The 20,385-nt window shown below is 39.5% G+C and overlaps 1 protein-coding gene across 4 annotated transcripts in view; it reads left to right on the forward strand.

Annotated features, from left to right (window-relative positions):
- The window catches only part of kdm4ab (lysine (K)-specific demethylase 4A, genome duplicate b), a 58,294-nt gene that overhangs the window by 12,754 nt on the left and 25,155 nt on the right, over positions 1-20,385 (forward strand). The window contains exons 1-14 of one of the 4 annotated variants that reach the window (XM_042086650.1): positions 1,039-1,158; positions 10,005-10,113; positions 10,255-10,369; positions 10,842-11,035; positions 11,918-11,967; positions 12,156-12,259; positions 12,354-12,491; positions 13,085-13,299; positions 13,396-13,574; positions 15,035-15,492; positions 15,581-15,707; positions 17,579-17,772; positions 18,081-18,285; positions 19,979-20,055. In XM_042086650.1, coding sequence (XP_041942584.1) covers positions 10,950-11,035; positions 11,918-11,967; positions 12,156-12,259; positions 12,354-12,491; positions 13,085-13,299; positions 13,396-13,574; positions 15,035-15,492; positions 15,581-15,707; positions 17,579-17,772; positions 18,081-18,285; positions 19,979-20,055 — 1,833 coding nt within the window. In that variant the 5' untranslated portion in view covers positions 1,039-1,158; positions 10,005-10,113; positions 10,255-10,369; positions 10,842-10,949. Of the gene's footprint in view, positions 1-982; positions 1,159-5,821; positions 5,841-10,004; positions 10,114-10,254; positions 10,370-10,841; positions 11,036-11,917; positions 11,968-12,155; positions 12,260-12,353; positions 12,492-13,084; positions 13,300-13,395; positions 13,575-15,034; positions 15,493-15,580; positions 15,708-17,578; positions 17,773-18,080; positions 18,286-19,978; positions 20,056-20,385 lie in introns of those variants that run through there. The other 3 variants (XM_042086649.1, XM_042086652.1, XM_042086651.1) reach the window with 3 other exon arrangements.

The raw sequence follows: 20,385 nt of genomic DNA on the forward strand, positions 1-20,385 counted from the left end.
TAAAAGAAAATGCAGTGAAAACCCATTCTCCCCTATGCTCAACTTTGCTGGACTCCCTCTTATGAGGTCATCACTGTCTGGAATGTTCATAAATTCAGTTATAAAAATAACTGTAAATATTGTTCTATTGTATTTAAAGTTGATTTTTCAAGAGACATCACAACTCACTACTGTCTTGCTTCATGTACCTTCATTTGTCAAAAATGTTTTTTAACCTGACATATGCACTTTAAGCTGGGGACATGAACATGGGGGCTCACAAACATGCTTGCTGCAGCAACTGGCGCAGAGATGGGGACTCGAGTCTGAGACTCGGACTTGAGATGCACTTCATTTGCACAAACAGTGACTTCAGACTTGACTTGAGACTTCACCTCAAAAAGAAAAGAACTTTAATCTAGCATATCCCTCTGCTACACCCTTATGGAAAGTTTTTAGATTTGCACTCTTAGAATAGGTTGGTTTGAACTACTAATATCGGCCGTTTCGCAGATGGCTGATGGCAGCAAAAAAGCGATATATTGGTGCATCACTATTAAGAACTGAAATGTGTATTTTTGCATTCATTTATTTGTTATTTATTTTCATGTGAGCTAAATTTGCACATTTTTTTGCGCAAATCCAGAAATGCTTTGTGGCACTGTGCACTTTGCAAGGCAGGTTCATCTGGTCAGTTTTTGAAACAGACACCACAATGTATTGAATAAATACAAATAGGCTACTGTTTTTTTGTCTTTTCAGTAATATGTTTTCCACTTCTGTTACACATACATCATGATATGTTGTAGATCAAATTGTCTTGCAATGAAGAGAGTATTTCAGAATTCACTAGTCCTATGTAATTATTCTTGCTAAATGCCGCAAAATGTACTCCTTTTTGGCATGGAAATGGCCACCCTATTTGAGATGAGAATTAGGAAAGTGATATTTTTTTTCCAGAGTTCATGTTTATGCTAAAAAAACATAACTTTATTGTGTCCAGGTAATCCCCCCTAAAGAGTGGAAACCCCGACAGTCTTATGATGATATTGATGATCTGTTAATCCCAGCACCAATTCAGCAGGTGGTCACAGGCCAGTCAGGTCTGTTTACCCAATACAACATCCAGAAAAAGGCCATGACAGTCAGAGAGTTTCGCAAGACTGCAAATAGTGATCGGTAAGACTTTGATTAATTTCATCTTTTTTTAATTCATATTCATGCAAGCATGGAGTGCAGTTAAAATGCACACTTATACATGTGTGTATAGTGATAAGAAAAGTCAGTAAGCCCTTTGCAATTACCAGAATTTAGGTATACATTTGGCTTGAAATGGGGTCTGATCTTCATCCGAATTACAATAATGAACAAAAACAATGAATTACTGACAACACTGAAAACATAATTAAACATTTACAATGTTGGTTGGAAAAATTTGTGTAAAATACACCCTTTTCCCACTATTTTTAAAAACCTTATATTAGGGATGTGCATTATACATGAGAACTGAATGTATAGGCTGAGTTAAGGTTACGTTGGGTTACATTCTTGTGTACATACGAGTCGTTGTTTATGTATGTGTCATCACACAACATGCACAACACCGCTACCCTTTGTTCCCGTATCTTTAAACCCACAACTGGGTTCAGGTTCTGCAATCCATGCAGACTATTACCACATCTTGTTATTATAACAAACTCCGGCAAAGAGGCCTTGCTGAAGTTTTGGTAAATAACGTTTGTGATACATTACACCTGTTTCTGATGAGAAATAGAAATAGCATTTGACTTTGGGATTTTGTAGGGCAATTAAAAAAAATACTATAGGTCAACATGCAGCTGGCAGATAAGCTACAAAACTTTCATGTGCAACTCATAAAATAATGGCAAACACATGCATAAGTCAACGTCATGTTAATCTACTAAGGAGTGGAGGATATAGCCTGACATCAGAGATTGGCCTGCTGCAAAGAGTGATTAAGACTGGTCAGCTTGAATGCCAATGACCTAATAATGATACCTAATGTATCTTTGTAAGAGCCACTGAAAGTTATCCACATATCACAGAGTTAAATCCACACAACTGTAGTTATGTATGACATACAAAGAGATCGAAATTGCGTTTCCTACTATCCCACGGTGGAGACAAGACATATTTTACCAATTAGGTCCACAGATAAACATAACATTCAAGTAAACAATATAAAAAGTAAAAATAAGAAGGCACATACAATGAAGAAATAAGAGCAGCAAAATTTGGTAGAAATTGTGCATACAGTAGACAGTCAATATAATAGTGCAAAAGTCAGGCCAATAAATGGCTGAGGTAGTTTTGTTTGACCTAAGTATGCAAGTGGCATAGTGGTGCAAGTTATGTAAGATCAGCAGAAGTGTGTTCAGAAGTGTTCAGGACAACAACAACAAGTTGCAAGTGTACAAGTGGAGTAGTGCAAGTGGAGTAGTGCAAGGCAGCCATTGTGGGTCTAAAAGTCCAGGATGTTATGTAGCTGAGGGTGGAGGGGGGAGATGGGGGAGAGAGTTCAGGATCCTAACAGCCTGGTGTATGAAGCTGTTGGTGAGTCTGGTGGTGCGGGAGCGCAGGCTTCTGTACCTCTTCCCAGAGGGCAGTAGATCAAACAAATTGTGAGCGGGGTGACTTGCATCACTCACAATTGTGGTCGCCTTGCGGGTGAGGTGGGAGGTGTAACCAATAATCCTTCCAGCTGTGTTCACTATGCGCTGCAGGGCTTTCCTGTTGTATTCAGTGCAGCTTCCGCCCCACACAGCGATACAGCTGGAGAGGATGCTCTCAATGGTGCCTCGGTAGAATGTGGTCATGATGGCTGGATGAGCACTTGCTCGCCTGAGTTTTCGCAGGAAGTACAGGCGGCGCTGAGCTTTCTTCGCCAGTGATGCAGTGTTGGTGGTCCAGGAGAGGTCTTTTCATAAAGAGGTCTTTTCATAAAGAGGTCTTTATGAAGCATAAAGTAAAGTTAACTAATGCCAGAGCTAACATGGTCAGCCTGCAGCCTCACCAAGTCTGAGACTTTTCTTGAACTCAAACCAAAATTACAATGGTAGAAACCTTAGACATGCCATTTTTTTAGCAACATCACTGATAGCCTTTACTGTATAAAGGCACTGTGCTGTGTGAGGCACTGTATTCAGCTAGGGGCTTTGTCATGTACAACATTCATTTTTGTTAATGTGAGTCATTCTTCTTTTCCCACCTGTGCCCTGAGAATCTTTGTGTTCAGTGTTCTAGTGAGAGATCTTTTTTCGAGTGTGAAGTGATGGGAAAGAATGCATGAGTGTGGAAAGCCCCTCCCCATAATGCATAGACTGCCTTTGGTGGAGTTTGCACTCTTAAACACCTGGGAGAGTCTGAGGTAACACAAAGTCCTTGTGACTTTGGAATATATTACTGAAATGGGGTCATATACAGCATGATCCCTATGCAGTATGGGGTACTTTCCATAAGATCATCTCTCAATGCAAATCGGACCAGCTATTAGGCTAACTGAAATAAAACCATGCCAATCTCTAGGTATGGACTTTAACATCAGTGACTCGTGACTTCACTTGGACTTTTTGACTTGAAAAGACTCGCTACTTTCCTCGAACCCAAAGATTAAAAAGTATGTTCACACAACACTGACAGCTCTATCTCCTTTTGCACCTGTGTGTGTGGCACGACATCCAATCAAATTAGATCCACGTTGTTTCGATCTGACAGCATCGATATGTGAATGGCCATGAACACAATCATCTACGATACACTAAAAACAAGGCTTGGTTAATAACTTGCCGCGAACCTAGACAACCGTTTTGATTACATAGACGCATAGCCTATACCTCGGTTATGGTCTTGTTCAGTAAGTAGGCTAGCCTGATGCGTGGTCAGAAGCCAGCAACATTAACTTCTCTAACATTTAACTTTATAACTACCCAGATAACGTGTATTTGTAGCCTATGTGATGTAGGCTACTTCCCCATCAATAATGTGTAAATTGCCATGAACGCAATCATCTACGATACTAGAATAGCCTAAGGCTTGGTTAATAACTAACTTGCCGAGAATCTAGACCGTTTGATAATATTAGATCACCCTCAGTTAAGGTCTCATTCAGCCTGGCATTGTCTTCGTTATTAGGCTACTATGAATCCAGCAACATTCACTTCTCTTAACATTTAACTTTTTAACTTTAAGATAACATGACGTGTAGGCTAATATGAGATGTAGACCTACTTCCCCATCGATAATGTGTAAATTGCCATCATCTACGATGCACAAGGCTGGTTATAATGAATCAAACTTGCCGAGAACCAAGACACGAAAGGGTAGCCTACAGCAGTGTTTCTCAAACTGGAGACATGCCAGGTGGGGTGACATGCTGACGTGAAAAACTGTTTTTTTTTATTTATTTTTTTATCTGTAGCCTAGGCCCAGGTAGCACCCGATGCGCAATGGACGCATTGTGTTATTCATAGGGAAGCGCTCGTGTCAAGGCAGCTTAGTCACAACCTGAATGAGATTTTGAACGAGGTTGAGAGTGGTGAATTTCATCAAGACCCGGCCCTTAAAAGTGCGTCTATTCTCCGCACTTTGCGAAGAGATGGTAGCTGACCAAAAGGCTGTACTGTTTCACAGCGAGGCAAGGTGGCTTTCCCGAGGTAAAGTGCTGTCGCGCGTGTTTGAGCTCCGAGTCGCCTCTTCTTGGAGGAAGAGAGCATGTTTGAATCTGCAAGCACGTTCACTAATGAACATTTCTTGGCGAAGCTGGCCTATCTTAGCGATACATTTGGAAAGCTCAATGAGTTAAATCTCCAGTTACAAGGCAAAGACGAGCACCTACCTCACCTAGCAGATAAGATTACTGCCTTCACCAAAAAACTTGAGGTATGGGACAGGCGACTCGATCGCAACAGTATTATGCCTTTGAGAATCTGACTGAAACGTCTGCTTCGGGAGCCACTCTTGTGATCCTGTGTATTAAACAGTAGGCCTACATCACATCCCAGCATGTTGGTTTTTCATTGAATATAGTGTACAATGCTGTAAAATATTGGCCTATGCTTCCTAATATGTTGCTGGAAAACAGAAATATGTGTGTTTAATTTACAATGGCACATTATGTATTTATTTATTATTATATCTGCAGCACCAGCTGATTTTAACTCTGGTGAAGAGAATATATTTAGAACTTGTCATTATGTCAATACATTTGACAATTTTAAGCTTGACCTACCACTTTCTTAGAGCGATGAGGGATAGGTGGGGCTTTAAATTAAATGTAACGTTTCATTGTGAATCAAATTAAAATATTCTCCTCTTTGCAAACGTAGGTATATGGTGACAGGTTAATTTAATAATGTTGCAAAGATAGCCTAGCCTACTGCATCAATCCGTAGGCCTATGTTTCATTAGGCTACTAGGCTATTTGTTTTGCCTTACTCTTTATTCATTTAGGCTAGGCCTTTTTATTCAGTTATTCATCAATTTCCGTCCTTTGCACCAGTTGTGTAGTGCACGCATTCTCAGACCTGTCACCTGTCACTCATCATCGTAAGGGAGGTGTTTGGAATCATTCCCGCGTTACAATCATCAGCCAATCAAGGTGGTCACTTCAGTCAAGCTTGTGCATGAGTAATGACGTCATCCATAGGAACGAAGACTCGCTCTTAGTTTAGGAGTTGTCATTTTTCCTTACTAAGAGTAGGTCTGAAAGGCTTTGTGAATAGCTTTTAAGAGAAAACTCTTCTTAAAATCTTTTAGTGCGATTTAGGAGTACTCCTAGTGGTAAGATAAAAGGCTTTGTGAATACGGCCCCTGAACACTGAGTAGCAGCTTGAATTGAGTGGGTAAGTGAGGTGTGTGTGTGTGTGTGTGTGTGTGTGTGTGTGTATGTGTGCGTGTGTGTGTGTGTGTCAATGAATGAGAGAGTGAAGTGTCTCTGGGCGAGTGATTTGCTTTTTCAGAATGGATTTCTGAGTGAACATACAATTAGCCTGTATCGGCATGAAACATTGCATCCTAAAGAAATGCTTGAAATGAAAATTCTGACTGAAAACTGAATCACATTTAGTTTGGAGGATTTTTTGTGACATATCTTTAATTATGTATCAATCTATGTGTCAATTCATCATTGTATGTGTCAATGTATTGGTCAATACATATGTCCGTAATTTATATACATCAATATATCTTTCAATTTATTATTTAAACAAATATTTTTCATAATTTATGTCATTGTTTTTTTTTATTTATAATTTATTGACATGTCTCATGAAGGATTGAAAGATTTATTGAAGAATAGGTTGGAAAATAATAATAATAATATTGTTCCCCATGGGGATCAATAAAGTATCTATCTATCTATCTATCTATAATATAATTTATTACACGGCTCTTCACAAGGCAAGTAGGACGATCCATTGACTTGAATATGATTTCCCAAAGTTCTAGCGGTCAATATTTCTGAGGAAAGGACCTCTGAAAAAAATAGTGCGGAGTTTGTGCTTCTAATTCAGGTATTTCATATCACTAGAAAAAGACTGGAACTTCATTCAAAAGTGAAAGCAGAGGGTTGATCAGCTGTGTTCTAAAGAATGTTTAATTCAAGTTCAGCGTGTGTTGTTGCAAACTATTTGTTTCTCAGCAAATGCCACAATGAACGGTAACAAATAGGCTAGGCTATGTAGGATAAAGTCATATCGTGGGGAGTTTTCGTTTTGGCAAGTAGCCGTGTAATAAGCGGGATAATGTATAGAACGCCGGTCATTATTGGGAAAATAAGTCCCTTCAGGGTGCCCTGTCGGGACTTATTTTCCCAATAATGACCAGCATTCTATACATTATACACCCTTACATAATAACAACAATAACTAGAAATGCAATTCCCATGGAATTACCAGTGCATGAAAATGCAAAAAATATGATCTTAAAATACCATACAGAGTTAAAACAGATAATGCAGAGATAGTTACAATAGTGTATAATGTAATAGCAATAATGATGGTTGCTATGCCAAATAAAGTGGTTGCTAGGGTAATCATGTGGGTTCCTATGGTGGTTGCTAGGCTGACATTTCAGTGGTGGTTGCTAGGTTGTTGCTAGGGTACATCATATGGTTGCTAGGGTACATATGGTGGTTGCTATGCAAAATAAAGCGGTTGCTATGCTGATTGCTAAGGTACTCATGTTGGTTGCTAGGTTGACATAGTGGCGGTTGCTGGTTTGTTGCTATGATAATTCAGTTGGTTGCCTGGTAGTTGCTAGGGAACATATGGTGGTTGATATGCAAAATAAAGTGGTTGCTATAATGGTTGCTAGGGTAATCTTGTTGGTTGCTATGGTGGTTGCTAGGTTGACATAGTGATGGTGGTTGCTATGCAAAAGAAAACGGTTGCTATGATGGTTGCTGGGGTAATCATATTGCTTGCTGTGGTGGTTGCTAGGTTGTTGCTATGATAATTCAGTTGGTTGCTAGGTTGTTGAAAATAAGTCATTGAAAATTAAATTGAATAGTGTCTAACTATTATCCAAGAAATTGTGGAAGCAGTGACATCATTTTGTCATGGTCCTTTTGGTCAAGTTTGTATTGGCGAGCACTGCGTCCATAGATGTCTGGCACACTGACACAACAAATGATCTGTTGGAATGGTACCCAACAGTCTTTGGTCTGATGGCTATGTGAGGATGTTGTTGACACTAAATGAATTTCACAAAAATGTCACCATGTTCATCTGAACGTTCAACAATGTTTCAAATGAACCTTCATCATAGATACAGTGCAACCGGAAAGTTTTCAGACCCTTTCAAGTTTTCCACATTTTGTTATTTTTCAGATTGATTTTAAAATGGATTCTTTTAATTTTTTTTCATCAATCTACACACAATACTCCAACACTCCACAAAAACAGGTGTTTGGAGTGTTCCATAAAGTTATACAAAATAAAAGACTGAAATATTCTATTTACATAACCCTCAGTTGAAATCATGATTCAACAAGAAATTCAATAAAGATTCTTCCTTCACGCACATATCCCCATGATTTTAATCTCAGAAACCCAACTCTTTAGTTTTTTACCTGTCACTTTCAACCACATCATGGATGTGCTTAGGAAGCCAGATGGACGCTTCAGTGTTGCATCAGGGAACTGCCTGAAGTCCGCACTTTGCATCTCAATCACTTTGAATGGATGCTGCTGCTGGCTCCACGGATCATCTCAGCGACATCGCTTGGGGTGTAGGTAGTAGACACCTTACGCCTCTTCTCCAGCGTGGCAAAGGAACGGTTACAGGGAAGGAAGGAGTGACCACACACAATAAACTTCTGCTCTATCTGACTGAAGTACCTTCTAGATACGAGCAGGGCCATGAGGTTTAGGACTCGCCAGTTGTTGTTCTGCCCACAGCATCGGTCACTATACATGATGAGCTTCTGTTCCTTTGCCTGGGCTAGGGGAGCGAAAGATGTTTCTGCCTACTTCAAAAGACGGCTTGCCACCTCGATGGAACCTCTGTGAGCGATGCCCTCATGCCGGAGCCACATTGTAAGAGGATCGTCAGTGCCCATCCCCTGGATACACAGGTTGTAGTTGGCCAGCTGTCTTTGATAGTACACGTTGGAGTGTGTCAGGTTTGACGTGTGCACTACCCCCTGCATGTTGATACAAATTACATGGCAGTCATCATTGGCTTTGGCCCACTCTGTGTCAGCCTGCAACTGTGTGTGCTTTTTCCGGTGGTGAAGCTCCCTCTTGGCTGCAATCTTCGACCTTTCTCCATCTGTTGTAGCAGCTGCTAATTTTGAGAAGAGGGCGTCACATTTTTCACAAGTGTCACTTCTTGGCTGCCCAAAACTGAGGTTCTGCTGCCTGAATATGTCCCTATAGAGCCAGAACTTTGTAGTGGATGTTGGATTGGTTTCCTTGTACAGGCGGTACATGGGGAGCAGGTTCAAATCAGGGCTCGGGTACTCCCTCTCCACATCTCCCTTCATCCGTGAGTAGTGGTTCGGTTGGCGTGGAAAGCTCATGATACTGTATGTTCTCTTATCCCCTCTCTCACTGCAGGATGAATGCTATGAGGCCTGGTATGCTGGTCTGTTTTGCACAATTGCATTGTTTCTGTGACAATAAATGTATAATTCTAACATAGTTGCTTTCCTCTAAACTATAAGATTTTGTTTTCACATACAATCATTAAGATCCAGATGTTGTAATGATGCAAAGAATAATCATACATTATATTTGCATAGGACTTTACCTCTGATATTGATCTCAAAGTGCAATAATATGTTTCCTGACGGGGCAGCTGCTGTGAGCTGAATCCTAACCATTACCGTACGTGCAGTGCACTCTGCCACTCTCATAAGTGATGGGATCAGTCAACGACTATTTAGTCTCAATGGACGCTGCCGTTATAGGGTGGCTGCCTTTCACGATTGTTTAATTTGGATTTAATGTGTGCATGCTGAGGGGTGTGTCCAGCGAGCGAGAGAGAGAGAGATTGAGAATGTGTCGTCATCATGGCATTTTCCTATAGACCTCTCCAGTTTCCACTGGATTTTTTTATTTTCGGTGCCGTTTAAGTAGTATACTATAGACTATACTACTTAAATGGCACCGACAATCAAAAAATCCAGTGGAAACTAGATGGCAGAAGTGTGTAGGCCAATCTGCCCACCAGCTTTTTCTACTTTGTCACCTACAGATCTTTCAAAACGCCATGTTATTTCCCATAGACATTTGACGACCGAAGGTTGGATGGATACGGAAGTTAGGAGGCGGGACTTATTCTGGAGACAGTCTATGGGTGAACGCAAAGCATTTTGGGGATCCGCGGCAATCCATGCCCATGTAAACCAATGCAAACGGCCAAACGTACCCATGATCTTGGTCACGTGTCTTAGCAATCTCTATACTGTTTGATAAAGTCGCAGGCATAGCTCTTCAATGAAAGCTACGAGAGCTATGAAATTATGATTTATTTATTTATTTATTTATTTTTGGACAATGTAGGCTACAGGTAGTTAAGGCGGGAGACGAATGTTGCTTAGGCGGCCGCCTGCGCTGCGGGAAACACTGGAAGCGGTGTGTCGCGATTCTGCCTTCTCACACCGCGACACAGGTTCGTGGATATGTGTGTCGTGATTTCGGTTTTGATACATACAATTTATCGTTACAGGCTGTTATAAAGCTCAGCTTGCCCCATTCAACTCACTGTACATCCTTAACTAATCTTTGCCATGGTATGTGTTTTTACCCAAAGGTTCTGCAGCCCACACTATGACAATTTTGAAGAGCTGGAAAGAAAATACTGGAAAAATGTGACCTTCAATCCTCCTATTTATGGTGCAGATGTAAATGGAACATTGTATGACCCAGTGAGTGTTAAACTGAATTAACTTTTGTAATGACTTTTAAGGTTATATGTAATGTGCATTGTACACATTGGTATACAGACTAGTTGTCAGTGGATCTTGTTTCTTTCAAAAAAATGCCATCTTGGCTACCTTGCATTTCCTGAACCATTCCAGAAAGGCTGTATTTTAACATTTTTTAGTCAAGCCAAAAGATTATAAATCTGAATATTATAATGAAATGGACACTTAATACAATACATTATTAACAGAAACAATGTACACAAATCTGAACTATTTTAATGTTGCTGTGGGACAAAGTGATACTGGCCTCCAATCAAATGGCATGTACTGTATGTAATGTCGATATTATGTTTAGGCCCTATATAGTGGATCGATACAACACAACACAATATGTTATTGTGGCCTACTGTTTTAAAGGAAATTTAGACTCAGTTTGGCAGTAAAGACAAATGTTTTTTTTGTTGTTGTTAAGGTTGTCAAGGAGTGGAACGTGGGTTGCCTTCAAACAATCTTAGATACAGTGGAGAGGGAGAGTGGAATCACGATTGAGGGGGTGAACACGCCTTACTTGTACTTTGGCATGTGGAAAACAACATTTGCTTGGCATACTGAAGACATGGACCTCTACAGCATCAACTATCTACATTTTGGAGAACCTAAATCCTGGTAAAAATAGTTTTTATGTTTTATTGTTCACCCTTCATTGTATAGAAATGGCATAGGTATCATTTTGTTTCATAGAATAGGATTGGTGAGTTCCAAAAGACAGTGGGTTTCATATCCTCAACAAGATATTTCAACAAGATTTTATTATATTAAGTGTTGTAGATTCAGAAACTTTTTAGCCAACAAGCAGGCCAGCTTATTTTTGTAGACAATTCATTCCCTACACTGGACTATTTGAAATAGCATACTAGATATATAACCATCCTACCTCTTTGTAACATACACCTCAAATGGATGTCTGTGAACATTTGATTGAAAGAGCATTTACTCTTAACAAAAAACACCACTTGACTATGGCCATGTCAAAGACTGACCAACATGTGCAACTCACCGAGTGGTTAGTGGAGTTCGTTGACTATTAAAAGCAAATATATCGGCGCAATGTATGATTCGTATTTGAACCTGAAGCATAGACGGTGGCGCAGTAATATCAACGTGCAATGACAGAAATCAATGGGATTTTACAAAATGCCAAATAAAAGACGACAGAAACTGTATTTCGCTACGCTACTTGTTTTGGAACATCAACGAACACCACTAACCACTCGGTGAGTTGCACAGTTTTGAAAACGAACGTTAAGGGTTGTTTTAGGACATGTTTGAGTAGCCTACTACAGTATGCCCATTGCCAGCCACCCTGAGAAGTGAAAAGGCGATTCAAAACGAGTCAGAAAAGTCGAGACAGGACCAATCGTCAAAATTTCGGTGTCCACCACTCTAGTTCATCCAAAACAAACCAGAAAATGGCCTTAAAGTGCTAAAACCTGGAATTTTCCTTTAAGAGACAACACTAGAAGTTTAATAATGTGTTGTACTAAACAGGTATTGTGTTCCCCCTGAGCACGGCAAACGATTGGAGCGTCTAGCCAAAGGTAAGTAAGCGTGGATTATGTCCGGTCTACCGTTTTATGTTTTGTCATTAATAATAATAATAATAATAATAATAATAATAATAATAAACATTATTGTTATCGTTTTGTAGTAATAATAATTAGTATGACTACATATAACCTGTGCTCATGCATTCAGGTTTTTTTCTAACCTGTGCTCATGCATTCAGGTTTTTTTCCTGGAAGCTCACAGAACTGTGAAGCTTTTTTGAGACACAAGATGACTCTTATATCTCCCTCAATTCTACGGAAATACGGCATTCCATTTGAAAAAGTATGTTTCAGCAATCATGTAATTTTCCTTTTTGAAGTTATTTTAAAGTGTATTGGAAGTTAATGATAGTCTAATGTATTCTGCCCTGGACTAGATTACTCAGGAAGCAGGAGAATTTATGGTCACATTTCCATACAGTTACCATGCTGGTTTCAACCATGGATTCAACTGTGCTGAATCAACAAATTTTGCAATGCAGAGATGGATTGATTATGGAAAACATGCTGTTCTGGTGAGATTTACCAATACAACATATTGTGTGTGTGTGTGGGGGGGGGGGGGGGGGGGGGGGGGGGGGGGGGGCGCTATTATAACAGCCTAATACTGTAAAATTATACAATCAACATAAGGCATATATAGGTAGCCCTATATATTTAATTTCAAAATATAAAGTTTTTTTTTCTCTAATTTTAAAGACAATCTTCTGTAATGTACACCTTGCATGTAGATGAATGGTGAATATATTTTAATTTTGAAACGGGACTTAAGTTGGAAACGCACTGAAAGAGGCTTTTACTCATTCCTCATTCATACCCGATCCATGGTATGTGCATACCGCCACTGTTGCAGTCCGATTGCATGTGTGTATTCACACCAGGAACCTTTCTGATGTGGGGCTGCTGAGTAGCTGCTGCTATCTTTCATTGTATCTTTCCAAAGGACTGATTCTGACATGCTTGCAAAACCATGAAAAACATTCCTAAGAAAATTGTTTTGCAATTAAGATCCTTTGGCTTGGTTTAATTTGCCATTGCAGTATGTCTTGGTTGTAAAAGGTAATACTTGCAATGTATATAACATATAATGTTTTCACTTTCATACTAGTGCTCATGTAGGAAAGACATGGTGAAGATCTCCATGGATGTCTTTGTTCAGAAGTTTCAGCCAGAACGCTATGCTTTGTGGCTAGCAGGGAAAGACACTGGTCTTGTTGACCACTCCAAACCCACACCAGAGGCAGCTGAGTTTTTAGGCAGTGATTATGCTCAGAATTTACAACACAACACAGACGACCACACAGCAGGAGAACCGACAAAGAGGTTTGTGATCATGCATTCAGAGACAGTTTTATCACTAAAATTGATAAGAGTGTTTTAAACTTAACCATTGCCCCATGCACACTCTTTTTCAAACAGCCCGACCAAACATAGGATTGGACTGAAGAGACACCAAATAGCTTTAGAGGTTCCGGAGAACATGCTCCTCAAAGGCACATTTGAGGAGGAGGAAGAATCTGAAGAGGATGATGAAAAGGAGTATGGAAAGAAGGCCTATCTACATTGGCCAACTTTGTCAGCATCTTGTGGAATCAGAGGTGAAGGCCTGCATGCATTACTATTTTTATAATTGAATAGCTTTTTTCACTTACACATACAGGAGCATTTAAAAAAAAAAAGGCTTACTTGTAAACCGCCACGGCAAAATCTTAGCCTGGAAAATCCAGACCCTGGTAATCTAGAAAGATTAAGGGTCTGGCCACGAACAATGTAATTGCCCAACTCGTGGGGCGGCAACAAGCATGTATTTAAAAATCTCACTGCAGGCAATTGGATAACACTAGACCTGGTTTACTCAATACTCTGAATGATTTCAGACTTCGAAGCAAACGGATAACACTACGACCAATGTGTACTGTCCTCCAACGTTGCAGCGCTGTCTTCATCAGTTTAGCTGGTTCCCCGGAATGTAAATTGAGACAATGACTGTGTTTATCTCAGTTATGATTTTGAACTATCCTCGAACTATCCACTGTAGCCAGACCTAGGTGGGCAGAGCCAGGCTGAAGTGAATTAACAAAAATTGATAAAAACCGACGTCAGACGAGATTGCAGTAACCTTTAAAATCTCAATATTGCTACGTGGCTATGGTTTTTTTGCACAATTCATTAAAAAAAGTAATTTAATTGATTTAATTACGTGTATGTGATATGGTTGCAATTAGATGCTGTATATTCTCTTCTTGCATATGTACACCAACATGACATTGATAATTTAGTTTCTTCAGACAAAAAAAAGAAAAAAACTTGAACTGGTGAAGACGGGGTTAAAGTAGCCATTAAAAATGATACCTCTGGAATGTATGAATCTTAAGTTGTTGCACTAAGGCCAATCATTGTACTGTATACTGTTATGCTCTGTATGTTTGTTATAGAAATGCCATTTTGATATTTTACAAATATTTTAATAAATAAATTCATGTTTAAGCACATGGGATTTTATTTTACTGTGGTATCCTCCTAATTTTACTGGTATTGGCACCGACTACTGAATTTTTGGTATCGTGACGTCCCTAGTTCTCAATATAAGATATGTCTCTGGAAAAAATTAAGAGACCACTGCACATGTTTCTTTCATCCTACAGTTGCTGAGTGACATTCAAATGAGTTGACTGTCATTGACGGCAAATTTGAATATGAGTGGGGCGGGGGTGGGGATCCGTGCTCAGTGTCTCTCTCAGCCAAGGGGTCCTTGGGCTGATTACAATTTTTTTTCTATGCCCTCTTTCAACTGCTGAAGATACATCTTCCATCACATTTTGTATTTTCTTGAAAATGCATTCTAGTTATATTTATGTTCTTGTTTGTCCTTGGCAATTTTTATTTCGTCAGCTCACAGAATTTTGTATTTCCTGCAAATATGAATGAGCAGATACCATGTTTTTTCATTGTTATAGTCCATAATTTACATATTATCTTTAAGAGAAAAAGCTTCATACACAATCATTATTGTGTCTTTAGGAAAGCACACTCTCATTCTCTTTTTAATGTATTTCAGGTGTACCTGACTACACATGCCTCACCAGTCAGCACAAATTGGATGAGCAACATGGAATAGCTGAGCATTTACCTCAAGATACTACACTGAATAAAATGGAAAAGAGACAATTACCTGTGTGTGCTATGAAGACAAGTTTAAATATCCCCTTGGTTAGAACCAGTGCTGGAAACCAAGAAACGGATAGTGTGCTGCATTCCCTCTCAGCCCTACCCAGATCTGTTTCAAAACCAGGAGTGGCAAGTCTTCTCTTTCACAGAACTCTGAGTTCCAGTGAAGCCCTACACGTGCACAACTATTCTATACAGACAGCCACATGTTATCAGCACAACTCAGAGAAGACTCCATTATCTGACTTACCAGCCAGTGTAAAGACTGACATCAACTTGGAGGAAAAGCCCAACAAAGGACCAGAGCAGTCTAGTACACACACAGTAATAAAAACAAGCCCAGTCAAGGTCAGCTCATTATAAAAGATATTGTATACAGTTTGATGATTTCTCTAGAAATGTGAAGTTAAAAATGAAATTATGTTCTTCCTATTAGTTGCAGTTGAAAGGCATTGAGGAAAAGAAAAAAATGAAGAGCCAGCGCCATCAACTCAGCAAGCTTCCTCATCAGCATCCTCTGATGCTAGAAAACACCAATGATCATGATGAGAGAACACTACTTGGTCTGTCTCCTCAACTCCCTCTTTTTGATTAACTTAACTTGAACCCTGTTTAGCTTGAACCCTGTTTAACCCTGTTAAAACTAACAATATTGTCATAGTTAGTTGGGTAGAAGTTAGTGGAATAAGAGTATTCTTGTGAAGTAGGGTATGAATGTAATTTTTTGAAGCAAATTATACTTCAGGATGTGTTACTTCAGTCATGTACTCCACTTCATATTCATATACTTCACACTTAAAGGGATATTCGCAGAATCGTGACACACCCTTTCTAGTGTTTCACGCAGCGCTTTGCAGCTTACGCGGCCGCATAAGCAACACACATCTCCCGCCTAACTTACTGGTAGCCAACAAATAATTCCGTACCTCTCGGTGCTTTCATTGTAAACTATGCGTGCAACTTTACTAAACAATATAGAAGTAAACCCCCTCTCTTTGCCCCGCTCTCCCTCGCTCGCTCAATGGACACATGCGACTCTGCATGCACAATCTAAATAAAACATTCACAATCGTGAAAGCAAGTATGCATAAGAGACGACTAGCTAAATGACTATTAAATCCAGTTAGCATCATTAGCATGCGGCACACATTTGTTTAAAACTCTTGCATTCAAGTTGACTGATCATCTCAATACCAAAGTTTCCCAAAAGGGCCTGTCCCAAGGAGAACAAGTATTACCTTGAAACTTAGCTAAAACACACATGGGGAAACTGAACAGTCCAACCAGTAGACAATGATAAGCTAGCCAACTATTCTATAGGAACGCCACCTATTACCAACCGTCCCGTATTTCCAACCTCTTACGTGTATGTGTCACTTAATATTCATTTCTATACAAACCAAGACAGCGGATTCCTAAAGAAACGCAAGCACCCACACCATAAGTGTATCTAAATTAGCTATGTACCAAAAATTACATTTTACTGTGACTCGAAGAGCTGTAAACAGTGTTGTAAGGCTGCGTGTACAAATCCGCTTGGAGCTCCAGTGGAATTTTGATTTGTGACGAGAATTCTCGGTCTAACCGTTGATGTGCCGTGAGAAAGGTTGGAAATAGGCACCCACCAGCCCAGCACTAAACTCCGAGCGTGGTAAACAAAATTGGATATTTCAGGCAGTAAAAGCCCCGGTAAGAACCAAACTGGCTACTGAAAAATGTTAGATTAATTTTTCAAATGTTATTTTGAAGTATTAAAAATAGTATTAGAATTGAAGTATTAGAATTTTCGAACGAAAGGGTTGGTAATTGGTGGTTTTACGATACTTTGTTTACAATATTTCCAGGTTTCAACCAGACAGCTGGATGAAAGAGGTAGAGTTGTAATAGAAATAGTAGGCCTAGGCTATAGCACACTTTATGCAGATTAGCCTGTCATGAATATCAGAAATTCAGTATTCCCTCTTTTTATATCAGGATATAAAATAATACAGATATACAATATTATATTCTAATCCTCTGGTGTTCCAAGGTAGGCTATTAAATGTTATTTAATAAAAAGTCTAGCCCCCCCCCCCCCCCCCTCCAAAAAAAAAAAAGAGGTATGTATCGAACCGTGGGTCAAAAATCGTGATACAAACCAAATCGTGAGTTTGATGTTTCGGTACAGCCCTAGTATCGACAATACTCGGTGACTCAGTGCTTCTGTGACCAATTTCTGTCTTGGTTTTAGCTCCTTCAGAGAACCAAGGTTATATACTGTAAATAACCATACGTTTCCTTGTTGTGGACTGGTCAGTTTAAGAAATATTTAATGTCAGCTTGCACATGTGTAACACTACAAGAGATATTATTGTAGATAATATCCCACACCTCTGGCTATTTAAATCTTTTTTTTTAATAGTTTAACAAATGTATTTCAATCTACCATACACAGCACCATCAGATGAGACATCCAATCAGGACAATGAGAAAAGCAGTGCAGAAAAGGGTGAGGTTTGGACTCGTCTCCTCACCGATCTGTGGCAGCACCAGCCCCACAACATAAAGGCAGAACAATCATACAATCAGCGCATGGGCCAGCAACCCCCATATTGTGCAATCTGCACGCTCTTCTATACATACAACCAGGTATGGCAGCGGCCTTTTGTTTGTAATTGGTTACTAATCACCCACAACCAGGCTGTTTCTCGGAATACTCTTGATTGTGTAGTGATGAAAAGCTTGAGGAACGTTTAAAATTAAATGAAGAGAACTATTGTAGAATGTGTGATTTTTTTTTCTCCAGTGTAATCTGTTTTTCATGCTCTAACCTTTAGGGCCTTCGGTTTAATTGCTCCATTGCATTCATTAATCAAGTTTTAAGAATAATTCTCATGGATCAGACATAGTTTCAGCATGACTATAACCTCTTTGTGTTTTTGTCTACTGACTTTTAGAGTGATTTTACCAGCAGTGGCATCAACAGAAATTGTAACAGTAAGGGCCCAGGAGAGTGGAGGCAAAGCAGTTTGCCCTTAATCCCTGAAATGTGCTTTAACTCCAGTGGTAGCACAGAAGGTCACCTCTCCACCCCATACCTACAGGAGGATGGAAGCAGCCACCTGGTCAGCTGCGTGCAGTGTTGCGTTCGAGTCCACGCTAGTAAGCCCCCACCTCCTAATCCTTGTCAGTAGTTTCATACTCAGACTCAGAAAATAATCCGTACCGTATTTTCCGGAGTATAAGTCACACTTTTTTTCATAGTTTGGCTGGTCCTGCGACTCAGGTGCAACATATATATTTATATTATATATGTTTTCTTCCTCTTCATGGCACATTTTTTGACTGGTGCGACTTATACTCCCGTGCGATTTATAGTCCGGAAAATACGGTAATTTAAAATGTGTTGAGAGACACATTACATTGTTCCCATATGTGATTGCTTCAGAAAGATGGAATGTTATACTTATGGGAATATCTGTGTTTAAATGCTGATAACTGCTTTAGTATCATTGTTTAGGCCAAATTGATGAAAACAGGTTTGATAAGTTTGACTTTTTAAACGCATTGCTTCAAGAAAATACATAACAAATTAGAGATGCATTGATTGATTGGCTGATGACTGGAATTGGCCGATTTTCACGTGATCGGCCATGATTGGCGACCGGCCCGTCACTTTGAGAGATGGCGATTTTATGCCAGTCAAATGCACTCCTGTGGTGCGCGGAAATTCTTCAGCATGTGTGAAGAAGACAGCAAGTTTGCATGATGTCACTTCATTACATAAACAGCTGTCATCACCACCCTTCCCTGCCCCTCTACAATGCAGATTACGTGCCCACAGCTGAACCACAAGCGCACTTGGAGTTAACCGATTGCGACATTAAAAAGAATACAATTTTAGTGATCATACATGATAATAACATGTCAACAAGCAGCGACATACAGAGTAGGCCTAGTAGTTCTACTCTACTTAAAAAATACTCAAACTATTTACTGCATGTAGACTATGGTTATGACTTAATACCCTAGTCTTGCAGAATGGGAAGTGAAAATACAATATTATAAACAAAAGTTAAAGCTGCTTTTGACAGTAGCCTACAATGAAGAAAACTGATGCTCTGAATACTGATTCAGCTGTCTCTGAAATTTTTTCTAATTGACGCATTTAACCGGAATTTGGATTACACCTGCTTTTAACAGGCAGAGGTTTTTTTTTTATTGCAAAGCAGTCGTGCGCTGTTTTTATATGTATGGCCAGAGTCCGTCTTATGAGACATTCTCTGATATGGCGGAATACCTAATCAATCTCTATTAGCACTTCCCCTCCCCTGTGTTTGCGCAATACTCCCACTTTTCCCTCGCCCTCCCATAAATGCATTAAGCCTTAATGCATATGCAAATATGTTCTGTGGCAGCATGTTCAAATGTATCATGATTTCTTTTTGTGTTTTTAGATGGATAAGGGATGTGAGATTCTTCTTTAAGAAGAATCTGTTTGTTCACTTGTTTCATTTTTTAACAACCATTCCATTATTGAAAAGTTGATTCAATTTCTATGTTAAAATATTCTATTAAAGAAAAGATCGGCCAAAATCGGTTTGAGCAGGTCAAACTCTATGACAAATCGGAAATCGGAATTGGCCCAGAAAATTGCAATCAGTGCATCTCTATAACATATGCAGTTGCCTTAGCATGCTGCCCCTTTGCTTGCAAGCCCATAGCATATTCCCCCTTTAACTCAGAAGCAGCATATCATATATTCCATTATTGTCAATGTGAATGTCAATTTATTTAAAGAGCACATGTAACAGCAATTTTTTAAAACCTTTCTTTTTCTACATGTGTTCTTAAGGTTGCTATGGCATTTCCAATGACACATCTTTGGATGGTTGGAGGTGCACACGTTGTGAAGCCAGTGCAATTACTCAGGTTAGCATCCCTGAAAGTTTCTGATCTAAAAGATGTGGCCCTTTAAAGTTGATGTTCTGATGATGACTAATTCCAGCTATTTTTACCACTGGGTATCACACGGGTCATTCTATGAAGCGGGTGCCATTTGCGTTCAGGCATTTGATGAGATGCAAAAGGCACAAACTAGAGCCTTTTGTGTGTTTCTAAAGCCTAAAGTCAATAATCAAGGGTTCTTGTTAACAAGAAAATACTATTCTTGAAGAGCATCATACTATTTTAACCATTTTTCACAAGTCCATGACCATTTCCATGCCCGGATTGACCAACATGACATTTACATCTAAAATA

The sequence above is a fragment of the Alosa sapidissima genome, chromosome 3, assembly GCF_018492685.1.
Source record: "Alosa sapidissima isolate fAloSap1 chromosome 3, fAloSap1.pri, whole genome shotgun sequence".
NCBI classification, from domain to species: Eukaryota; Metazoa; Chordata; class Actinopteri; order Clupeiformes; family Clupeidae; genus Alosa; species Alosa sapidissima.